Source organism: Bacillus rossius, chromosome 10, assembly GCF_032445375.1.
Source record: "Bacillus rossius redtenbacheri isolate Brsri chromosome 10, Brsri_v3, whole genome shotgun sequence".
Lineage (NCBI taxonomy): Eukaryota > Metazoa > Arthropoda > Insecta > Phasmatodea > Bacillidae > Bacillus > Bacillus rossius.
In genome coordinates this window covers 20,730,666-20,743,119 of record NC_086337.1, presented here as the reverse complement: position 1 = coordinate 20,743,119, position 12,454 = coordinate 20,730,666, and the positions used below count along the sequence as shown (strand labels likewise).

At 42.7% G+C, this 12,454-nt stretch overlaps 1 protein-coding gene across 1 annotated transcript; it reads left to right on the top strand.

Moving 5' to 3' along the window:
• The first annotated feature begins 11,293 nt into the window (after nt 1-11,293).
• LOC134536305 (D(4) dopamine receptor-like) lies at nt 11,294-11,833 on the top strand. The gene is made up of 2 exons (XM_063376057.1): nt 11,294-11,509; nt 11,543-11,833. Exons 1-2 carry the CDS (start codon nt 11,294-11,296, stop codon nt 11,831-11,833), a joined length of 507 nt encoding a protein of 168 aa, XP_063232127.1.
• Nucleotides 11,834-12,454: the final 621 nt, after the last annotated feature.

Sequence of the window (12,454 nt, the reverse complement as noted above, 5' to 3'; positions counted from 1 at the left end):
CCACACCGAGGTCTCGCCTCGGCTAGCAGCGGGCTCCGAATGTCTCGTCACATCGCAACACACACCAGCCAACGTCTTTTTTACAGGGCAGCCAACTGACACTTCCTATTGCCAACTGTCACGTAAACTCTCTACACGAGAAAACTGATTATGCAGTCCCACGCAACTCCCCAGGGATACAATATAATTAAAAACAACAATAAATTATTAAATAGGCTAGGATAAATAAATTTTCATTAAAAACTAAAATAAACCAACAATTAAATAAAAAAACATTCAGATATTAAAAAAAAGATATTTAAAAAAGATATTTAGAAAAGATATTTAAAAAATAATAAAACAAATATTAACCCTTTTATTTTATATAAAAATATGTCTCAAAGGCAAAACCGTATATTGGCCAGACACCTCATTACGCAGGAGGCTAAAATTGCAATACCGTTTCCACTTTTCCCTCATGACGGATTTCAGAAGTATACAAAGCAGTACCGTATGCACTGTTCAAGACTTAAAATTAAAATTAAATTCGACATGTAGTTTCCCACCTGAACCCGGGCACACCTGGAGGGAATGGGCCGGCTAGCCTGAAGAATGCGTGAGATGAGATGAGGTGTGGATAAGCGATGGAATGAATCTGTACCTCGAGAAAACCCGTAGGCAACGGAAAAGTCCGCCACTTTTTCCCATCTGCGAAAAGGTTCCGGGTTCCACCCCGCCGGAATGTGAACCCGGATCCCCTTATTTCGCCTTCGTTGGAGGCGAGTATCTAACCACTATGATCTTTAACGATGAGTGGCACAGTAGCAAGTTCGACAGTCACCAGTGAGCCAGCAATTTCCCTCATTAATGTTTTTTTTTTTTTACATATCTCCCCAAGTCTTTGTGTAATTGTGGTTAATGTTGTAGTTGTTGGTGTACGGGTAAGCGCCCAATCAACGACTGGGACAACACAAATTACATCCATGTGTTACTCGGGATTCGAACCCAGAACCCCCCCTATCGGAAGCCAACAACCACTGTACCATCGCGCCTCTCACAACCTCTGACTACAGTTTATCAACGACAAACTGTGCGCAAAAGCGTTTTAAATATTCACTGATGCTTAAATATTGCTCACAGTTAAATTGAATGCATGCATCAATTCTGACAGCACGTATTTCTGACAGATAATTCACGCGAAGGGCTCGAAACTACAGGAAGTCGGTAGAATTTACTGCACGTCCAGTGATTTGGTGTCAGAATTTTTGATTTATAAATCAGTAGAAATTAATTTAAGCGATCTAAAGTTCGGTCATTTGTATTTCACGCTGGTTAATAAATTTTACCCGTTGTGTTCAGAAAAAAAAACGTGAACATCAATGTTAATAATAAATTATGTTTTAAATGATGTTTTTTAATGTAAAGTAGGTTCAATGTGAATTCACGTCCCCCCTTCCCGCTCGGAATTGTTGGAACGTAGACACCGCGAGCTGAGCACTGACGCTCGCTCGCGTCATTACGATGCCATCACTAATTTCCCTTCGGCTCGGAGCCAGCGCTGGTATCGACGCTGTCTGCGCAGACCTATTCGTCAAAGGTCGCGCTATTTGTCCGCGTGACAGCCGAGCGCGCGGGCGAAGCCGGCCCGCCGTTCCGCGCCGTAATTTATTCGAAACGTAAATTACAAAACTGTTCGAGCAGTGAGCGGCGGGCGCAACAATTCATGCGCGTTTCTTCCGGACCCTAAATCACCGAGGAATGTCTGGAAACATAGACAGGTAGTCCTGAGTTCAGAAATATATTTTTTTTTTTTAAATGAATTCCATGAAGTATTACGAAATTTAAAAAAAAAAAAAAAAGTTATTGAATGGACGCAGTATTCAGAGAACGTTCCTATAGCTACATGCATCCGGTGAGTACATGGCAGAATATTATTTTTATTTAACAGATATTTTGAACAAAATTTCAATACGTTGTTTCCCTTTGAAATTTACAAAGTCAGTTAATCCGGTGAGTACATGGCAGAATATTATTTTTATTTAACAGATATTTTGAACAAAATTTCAATACGTTGTTTTCCTTTGAAAATTTACAAAAACAGTTACCTATTTTTGCCTTTTTTAAAACGCGAACAATTATGTTGGCTAATCTACAATTTTAAGAGCCAATAAATCTCCTGAAGGTTCGTGAATGTGTGTAACAAAATGAATTGTGTTAGTACTACTAGAGAGCTAAGTAAATCGACTCTTAAGTTGAGAACTGTGACAGTTGCACTTTATTAGTCCAATATATTGTATTAATGGATCAATAAAGTAATTTAATTAATAGTACATTTTTGACGGTGATTCAAAATATGCTTTACGTGTGATTTTTTTTCACTTCTGAGTTTTATTTACATTTTACTGCTATGGCATCATCTACATGTTCTTACTTATTTTATTTACTGGATAATTATTCTCTGTTGGTTTTCTATACTTGTCGGTTCGATTCGTAAATCTCTAGGTTTTCTGTGAAGATAAACACAACGCAATAGCGTCGATCCAACATCTATCTACAACCCTTAATTCATTTTTAATTTTGGGATCTCTCAGCTTTATAAAATTGCATTTATTCGTACATATTTCGATTAATGCTTTAGTTAAATGATTTTTATCAACCATGTAATATGTAGTCACCTTCTTCAATATTACTGCAGCTGTGTTATGTTTGTAAACTTTTATTATAGTTAGCGAGGAACATGAGTAAAACTCTTTAAGAAGAATTAATTTAATATTAACAAAAATTAACTTAAATGAAAGAAACAATGCAAATGAGAAATATTAGCTGTGTTAATTTCCCGTCATAGATTTACACTATCTGTCATTGAACTGTTATGTAAAAAACCACATTTTATTAAGTCTAATAGATATCCTTCTTTTATTTCTCTGTACTTAATTGTAAATTAGATCACTCTGGAGAAATGCATTTTCATTTAGTTATGTTTTAATTTTTGTTTCTTTATTCTAAGATATTACTTCGTACAAGTAAATAACTACCAAAATGATTTTATATTTGTTATTTAATAATTTATATTTTTATTCTTTTGTATTTCAAGTTGAATATATGAGCTAATCTACAAAGTCTTCTTTGTCAATAACGTAACGAGCTGTTGTGAGTGACTCACGCTACAGACGGTAGCCGAGGTACCAGCCACCTGCAGGAGTCTGTGCCAGTGGTGAGTGCAGCGCAGTGCACTGTGTCGCAAGAGCAGCCGGCTACAGTCCTCGAGGTTTGAAGCAAGAGGAACCAGGACAAGACAGGGGCCGCTATCGCCAGAGAGCACCGGGTCAGAGCGAGATGGCCCTGCCGGGCATCGAACCCCCGCCGCTTGTCTGACGCCCCTGCTCCGCTGCAGGTGTGTGCGACGCAGCGGGTAGGACTTAAACTCAACGAGGTTCACATAATACTTAACAACTCCTTGCTGCTCCCTTTCTGTCGTTGTTGTTATTATATATATATATATATATATATATATATATATATATATATATATATCTGTTATCTCTCCTGCAGCAGCTCTTCAAGAGATGCCAAAGGAGAAATGGGTTAGGTTTACTTGCGATCAAACTTAAACAGTTTGGTTGTAATACACTTTTTTTATTAGAACAAGATGTACAGATGACACAAATGTAAACTTGGCACTTTAGGTAGCCGTGAACGTCCGTCGCGAAGCATCGCTTAACAGGATACGGCTTGCAAGACTCTGTAAACAGAAGGGGTATTTATAAATACTAATCAAAATATAAATACACAAACCCTCTTCCTGATTATATTCTGAAGACTGACCTATAATTAATAAACACCTGTCCTTACTCAAAACACATAACATAAACACGCAGTTTAAATGAATTAAAATAACATATCCGTAAAATATATTATTTGTTGTCAATATGCTGTTCAAAAATGTAGCTATAATGACTCTAAAGCTTCATATAAAAGGCTTACTTTAATTAACATTTATAACACGTTATAAGTTGTGTTGAAATAATTATAAATTACACAGGACAGAATTAGCAAGCATTTTATTTGCTACTTATCTGTGGTACTTTGTTTCAACTGTTCTTTACTTCCATTGCCGAATGCTAAAAGGCTCAACATTACTATAACTTTTTTTTTCTCTATCAGAAAATCCAGTAAATTGATTACGAGAAACATAACCTCGTCACAATTTTTTTAGTATACTTTGACGAAAAAGGAACCTGCGTCTTAGTACAAGAACACCGTAAATAATTTTTGGTAACATTACTTTACATTGTACAAATGCGAAACATTTATTTTGAATTAGAATTTTTTTCCCAAAACAAATAAAACATGGGTATTATATATTTTAAGTTAATTTCCCAGTGACTTGTATATGTTGATTACGTTACCAAACATTTTTTTTTCCGCGAGGAACCTAGGAGACGAGCGAACCCAAACGCGGCGACAGAGCTGACGGCTCGGAAACTCCGAACAGAAGTTACTCTTCTCGCGCTGGGTGCCGTCAAAGGGGAGCTCGCGCGCACCTGAAGTTTTATCAGCAGGCGTGCGTCGGCCTGCCTCGTGGGGGGTTGGGGGGGAAGCCACCCTCCGTAGAAGGGGGGGGGGGGTGCGGTGTACACTGCGGTTGTTAATAAGCGACCCCCCCCCCCCTCTCCCGCCACTACGAGGCCTCTCAGCCTGCCCTGCCTCGCTGTTCCCCTCTCTCGGGTGCGTGATAATGAAATGTCAACTTTGCGCCCAAGTGACAATGCGATGTGACAAGGTGGTTTCTGCCCGGGGTAAGTAATTAATCTTCCGCCCTCTCTCGCCAGAGTTGAAGCGGGGGGGGGGGGGGGGGGGGGAGTGTGGGAGCAGAGGGCGCCAGTCTGCTACGAGGCGCGAGGCACCCTCTTTCAGATCTGCCGGCAGCATCTGCGGCACCGGCCGTCTAGACAGGCTTTAGACAGACTTTAGAAGGAGCCGGCGAACTTTCTCCGGGCAAACCTGGTTTTGTTTTGGTTTCTCCACACTCGAGGGAAGCCTTCTTTTCACAGGCTAGAGAGCCAAACGCCCGATCGTGCATCTTCGGTTTTTTTTTGTTCATTGTAAATAAATATGGCGGTGTCAATTAGGTTAGATTTGCTACATTATAAATACTTTAAAACATTGTGGACGGTTGATTTGGTTAGGATAGCTACATTAAGGATACGGAAAAAAAGCATGAACTTCGGGGAACTTCGGGTTTTGGCTCTCTCGTCTGTAAAAAGAAGGCTACCCCACACTCGGTCGCCACACGGCGAGCAGAGCTTCAGGTGTCGATGCGCCATTTACGAACCACTCAACGTTTATTAAAAAAAATGTCCGATTACGAATAGCATTTAAGGACAATTACACGTATTTTATACAACTTTCGTTCCTTGGTTTAGTCCGTAGCGCATTTCATCCGTAGACTGCAGTGTGCATTATTTAAATGGAAATTTTTGTCTCTTTCCGATGCACGATTTCTGCTGTCAGCACTGTCCTTGTCTCGGTGTGCTTTGTTGCCAGATGCGCGCCATAGAGCGTTAAAGTTTCAGACTCAACTCTGTAGTGTTTGGAAAATGTATTTAATGTATCCGACGTATTGTATTTTGTAAGATAAAATTTTGAATGAGAATTGTGGAAATACATTTTCCTGGTTTATTCCACCAAGAGCACCATCTGATAATTCACGTCCTCCACGCAGACATGAAAGTTAGCCAGCTGTCGACCGCGAGGCAGGAAGACGTCGACGGAGCGACGCCGGGCTGCCTGGATCCTCGTGCGCAGGCCCCGATGTTTTTTTATCGTTTTAAAAAAAAATTATACTAATTAAAGAGATAACATTTGGCGGTGAAGCCAAGAAATACAACAATATATACATACCAAAACCATTTACACACACTTGCTGCGATTCCAGACGGCCATTATCTCTTCCTGCAGTCGACGACACGAATAAAATACAAAAGGATAATATAGCATACAATACTAACAATACACGGCAAAACATACATAGTAGGTAGGCAGCTAGCGCACTGGCCAGATCATCTTCAGCCACCCTCTGAGACCGTGTATGGTCACGAGACGTTAATTTAAGATTCTACACACAAACATTTAAGGACATGAAGAAGCTTACCTTTCATGTTAGCGGGTAGGAATAAACTGACATATTGTGACATCACGACTCATAGATAGGCTACGGCTGTGTGCGACAAAGACAGTGCACTCTAACACAAAAAACCATAGACAAAAGTGGAGACTTCATTCCAACACAACATCGAATTCAGTGTTACCAACTCCGGATTCAAGAAGAAGAAGAATAAATCCTGAAAATCGGTTATATATATCGACTAGCTGCCCGACCCGGCTTCGCACGGCTATACTAATGGAAAAAAACTAAGCCACATCTCCCATTTACAGTAATGGAAAAAAAAAAATTCAGTGAAAATTTATTACAATGCTGTATAATTTACCGGAGATAAAATGAATAGCACCGATGGTTTCCCGACTCGTGCACGCAACGTACAACTAATGTACCCGTACTTCGCTACGGCAGTCTACAGGCAGATCACTCTTGCGCCGCTCATTATACATGCCCCTCCTTGTGGGTACGCCAATGCCGCGCGATGCCCGTTGCCATGGAGACGCAGAAGGCATGAACAATGCAAAATACTGTTCTCATGCAGACAAAGTACCCACTGTTGCCTGGTTTTAACCACCCATGGGATCTAATTTTCGGAAAATGTCATCCTGCGTAACATAAGGTACATTACTGTGAAGTTTCAAGTCTGTAAAATATATATACTTGAAAAAAAGGGCAATTTTTGATATTTATAGTACCCGCCAAAATTTCAACGGTGATGAGGACTGCACTAACAATGAAAAAGTCGTTGCCATAGAGACGAATGAAGCATCAACAAAGCAACAGCCGTTGCCATGGTGATTTCCTGCCAAAAACTGGAAATTTTGATGTATTACGCCCCCGAAACTCCCCTTGGGATCGGATTTCCGCAGAATCCGTTCTTAGTGAGCGTCTACATCACAAAATGAGTAACTATGCTAAATTTCAAGTCAATCGGGTGTATAGTTTTAGAGATCTCGTGATGAGTGAGTCAGTGAGTGGAATTTTATCCCCTTGGTGGTAGAATTAATCAAAATCCTTCCTTAGCGGATGCCTACGTCATAACATATACCTGCATGCCAAATGTCATCCCGATCCGTCCAGTGGTTTTGGCTGTGCGTTGATAGATCACTATGTCAGTCAGTCACCTTTGAGTTATATATATTTAGATTATGTGAACTGGTATGAAGATCCTTCTAGAACATTCTAGAATCATCCCTATTATTAAATTAAACCAGAGAATTGGAGGGGTAATAGGAGGGAAAAGGGGGGGGGGGGAGAGAATGTGTATATAAGCTCAGGGTTTTGTAAATGAATTTAAAATTCAAATCCTCGACGTGTTCAGTTTATGTAAACAATGTAATAAATATTTCCCTTTTGGCAAGCCGACAGGGGTAGGTTATTTGAAAGTAACTATTTAGTCAGGAAATATTTTGGAAACTTCTATAAACATCTGAAACATTTTAAGAAGTTAAATGTCCAAAACAAATTTATATTCATCAACATTACAAAATGATCGATTAAAAATTTGCTCATTTCCCACGCAGCGGAAATATTATGAATGTATTTAAGTCACTGTATCCAGCATTGAATAGCATAGAACGAATTTCATAATATGCCAACTAAGGTAGTTATTCAATTGTTTGACCTTCTAACACCATTTGTCTGCCCTCTCACTAATAAAGTGGTCGTGTAAAATTTGTTTAAGAAATTATTAAGATGGTTTAGCATAAATTCGAAATAATTTGATGTTAAGAAATATACGAATTTATTTTTATTTCAAACCCTTTTTTTAACGGTAGTAATTTGTTTCATCAAAAATTGTTTAAGCCAAAGTTTTATATGACGTTTAGTATGTATACAATAAATTATAACGGATTCTATATATCCGTGGTCTGCTCGCACTCTGATTGGCCAACCACAGCGTGCCTACGGAGGTCTCTGCTCTGTTGAAGAACTGTAATAGGCAATAAGAAGAAATAGGATTTTTTTCTTGTTGTACATATATCATGTTTTTGTTCAGTTCTGATATAATGATCCTTCAGTGGTGCGAGTTCATGTGTGTCTCGCCATCGTTATGGCGACTGCGAAGTGTGACGGGCGGGGTGTGTTCCGTGCCTGATGAAGGAGGGGGGGGGGGGGGTCGTGTAGGCAAGCACCGCTCGCAGCGCTGCGCGCGGTCGTGGCGGCAGTCTCCCGCGCGCATGCGCACACTCGTGGGAGCGGCCCGCGGGGCTGCGAGGCACGCAGCCGGCAACGCACCGGTGCGTGGCGGGTTGCGGCCGGCGCGCAGGGAGGGGCAGCTGCCCGCAGCCGCGACACGCAGCCATCTGCCCGCTACGCCGCCGGCATCCGGCCAGCCTCCGCCGCCGATACATTCCCCCGGAACCGCCAAACACCAGCTCGTCCGCGCGGTTAACATTCATGCGCGCACCGCCCATAGCGGAGCTTATCGGTATCTGATAAATATTTGCACGCAATTCATTATCATTATAGCACGGCCACTTGGTCTAGTGGCTAGCGAGTCTTTCTGGCGGACCTGGATGTGATGTCCCTCTCAACTCTTCATCCCGCGCAATGCAATGGGAAACCATCGCAGAATCATTCTGCCTTGGCAAGCATTGTGACGTCACGGCTGTCATCACCGAGCTGTACTCATGACACTCATTAATGGGTAAACCAACCCCTCATCATCTAGAAAATAATATATTAAAAAAATTCTAGTAACAATACATTATTGTTAAAACTATCTAACAGTACAATCCTAAAGCTATAATTTTTTAAAAGAAGTGTTTAGTTTCAGAACACTGAATGAATTTATGAATACCTATAATGTAAACGATACGGATATTTAAATTAATTGTAACTGAAATATGTGGTATTTAATTTTATATATGTTTGCTTGCCAGTTTGTTTTAGTATAACTGCAAAAATGAACAACATAATTTGATTACTATTTTTTTTTGTTGGTAAGGTGTTTAGCTAACATTTCTTACGCTTTTGTAACATTAGGTAACTGATGTCCGAAATAAGAGTTTAATACAGAAAAATTAAATTTTCAGTGTTTATCAAGTGAAAGTAATAATGTTCGGTACGGATTCGCGAGCACTGTGTTGCGATATAGAGACCGGATCATGATGATATCGATAACGCGCAGGTATGTGTGCTCGCTGCTCGGTAGTGACGTCACTATGGAGGCCAGAAGCGACGGGATCTCCGAGCCAGCGGGGCATAGCCTCGGTGTTCACGAACTACAAGACTACACTGTCGGAAACTACAGCAAGTGGACGGACTTTCCAACCAAGAATTTAACCCATTCACACTAACCGTTATTCGTTATTTCAAATAACTGTATCTTCGGAAAAACCTGCACCGTATACCAACTCTCAAGTTGTTTGTTTCGTTCCGAACAAAGGTAAAAACACACGCGTGAACAGTAGATGAGTGTTCTTACACTGTTAAAACTGTTTACAAAAATTTACGGTTACAAATTATCCAGAGATCTTCATATATTTTTTCGCTGTCCTCGTAAATTCGCGTGTACAATATTCACCTAGTTGGTGAATATAAAGAATAATCTTTGTATATAATAAAAAAATTCATTCAATAACTAGTTGTGAGTCATACAAAAACACACACATTTGTATCTTCATGACGTGCGTTTACCCTGTTTTTACCGAGAAAAAAAATAGCATTAGGAATTGAAAATAAGGTGAAGAAATTTCTTTTATTTCAAGTGAATTGTCCGTTGGACAGTCCGTACGTTTACTGTGATTTCTAACAGCGTAATACACCAAGAGTATTATTTTCGATTCATGTTCAAAGAGTCCTCCGTATAATTCACAAAGCTGCGTGAATAATTTGTACTGTCTTCATTGGTTGATGTTGGAATAGTTCCGAGCGCAGCCGAGGCGTAAGGGCTCGAACACCGCGGGGAGAGAGGCATCGAGAGCCCCGCTCTTTGACCGCAGGCCTCGTGCCTCCCCCTCCCCCCTGCTCCCCCACCTCGCCACACTACACCGGAAAGCTGTTACGAGCACAGCTCCCGCCAGCGTCCTGGTCGCTCGATACTAGTTTCACTCCGCAGCGCAGTTGGTAGCCGGCTGGCTCTCCGGGTCAGGAGTTTAGGGTTCGAGTCCCAGCTAGGTGATAAATGTGAATGTGCGTCGTCTGAATACGTCACGAAAATATGGCAAAGTTAATAAATAAATAGATAGATAAATTGGTAGCTTTTTTATTTTTCTAAGATAAAAGTATTTTGAGTCATTCCATTTTTCGAAATATTGAATTTTTGAGGAATAAAACTGGAATTTTTCCTTCAGTACGGGAATTTTTTATCTCAAAATAGGTAGTTTGTTTTTTTTTAGGAATTTTTAAGAATTTTGAGTCCAAGATGGCTACCGCAACGTCGGAGGTCGGTCGGTCATTTACCTCATACTCATCCTTGCGCCGGTAACAGGCGCAGAAAATACTTTCCTATGCTTAATACTTATATTTTATATTTACGACTTATATTTTGTTGTTACAGAGGTGAAGATGTCCAGATTTTTTAAATTTAATTTATTTAAATAAAAGAAAAGTTGTTAAATTTATTCTTGGCTTCTGTTTTATTTGTTTGGTTTCTTCACTATTGTTATTACTAAAATTACAAAAAAAAAGTTCAGAAATAGTCACACTATGCATTGAGAAATTGTGGCGACTGCAAAGGCTGCGTCACTCGCTAAAGACGTCTATTGAACGGGGGCTCTATGTCCTGCCTGAGCCTTGCAGTGCACAGGCTGGACATCTCCACAACCGCACCTATCACCTGTTGGAGTTTGAAAAAGTTCCAGGCATGGCCCGTCCTGGGAACCATTTGTTATCTTGTGCAGATTATACGGTACCACGACGCATAGGTTTTTTTTTTTTACGAATATTGCCCGCGCATACGAGCGTCAGTGTTTTGTTTTAATACTACCCTTTTTGGGACGTACCCCATTGTAAATTTGCACTGTTTATAAAAGAAACAATTAAAAATTAAAAATTAAAAAAAAACGAAACCATAGAGAACAAGCCTAAATCAGCTTATGTTTATCAGATGGACTGTACGATGAAACTAAGAGGTGGGAACAGCGCCGAGGCCCGGAGCTGGCAACACTGGAGGAGGGTCGCCTAGCGCCGCGCTGCCCGGCCGGGATGGGCAGGTCGCCCGACTCGCTGGACCTCGCGCTCAGCGCGCACTACCGCCACCACCTGGAGACCTTCCCCGAGAAGCCGGACGTCTACCTGCAGCCCGCCACGCTGCGCGTCTGGCAGCCCGCCAGGGACCGGGCGAGGCCGCCGCCCAGGTACGTGCGCCTACTGCACCCAGTCGTGCTGGGCGGCGAGGCGCGGCCGGGCAGTCCGCGCAGCGTCAGGCTCGTGCTGCCGACCGGCGGCTCCTAGCCCGGCCTGGCTAGTCCTCGCGACCACCTGGCCGGGCAGTGCCAGCCGCCTGCTAGTCCTCGCGACCACCTGGCCGGGCAGTGCCAGCCGCCTGCTAGTCCTCGCGACCACCTGGCCGGGCAGTGCCAGCCACCTGCTAGTCCTCGCGACCACCTGGCCGGGCAGTGCCAGCCGCCTGCTAGTCCTCGCGACCACCTGGCCGGGCAGTGCCAGCCGCCTGCTAGTCCTCGCGACCACCTGGCCGGGCAGTGCCAGCCACCTGCTAGTCCTCGCGACCACCTGGCCGGGTAGTGCCAGCCGCCTGCTAGTCCTCGCGACCACCTGGCCGGGTAGTGCCAGCCGCCTGCTAGTCCTCGCGACCACCTGGCCGGGCAGTGCCAGCCACCTGCTAGTCCTCGCGACCACCTGGCCGGGTAGTGCCAGCCGCCTGCTAGTCCTCGCGACCACCTGGCCGGGTAGTGCCAGCCGCCTGCTAGTCCTCGCGACCACCTGGCCGGGCAGTGCCAGCCACCTGCTAGTCCTCGCGACCACCTGGCTGGGCAGTCGCAGCAACCTGCTAGTCCCTACAGAAAGCTGGCTTGGAAGTGACAAAAACCGTCCAGTCTTTATAACCACCTGGCTATAATGTGACAGCAACCTACTAGTCATTGCAATTATCTGGCTAGGAAGAGTAAACAGCATGCTGGTCACTGCAACCAGCTGACTAGGAAGTGACAGCGGCCTCTACCTTGGAAGAGTTGACAACATGATAGTCTCTGCAACTACTGGCTTGGAAGTAACAGTAACCTACTTGTTGGAGCTACCATCTGGCTAAGAAGAGTCAAAAACATTAAGGTCTCTGCAACTAACTGTCTAGGTAAAGAAAGCCATCTGCTAGTCTTTGTAAACCTCTGGCTAAGAAGAGTTAACATC

Bases quoted from the DNA above. Each gene is read 5' to 3' on its own strand.
- LOC134536305 (XM_063376057.1), top strand. From the start codon at position 11,294: ATGGGCAGGTCGCCCGACTCGCTGGACCTCGCGCTCAGCGCGCACTAC. The intron at 11,510-11,542 runs GTCAGGCTCGTG...GGCGGCTCCTAG, and splicing joins GGCCGGGCAGTCCGCGCAGC to CCCGGCCTGGCTAGTCCTCG.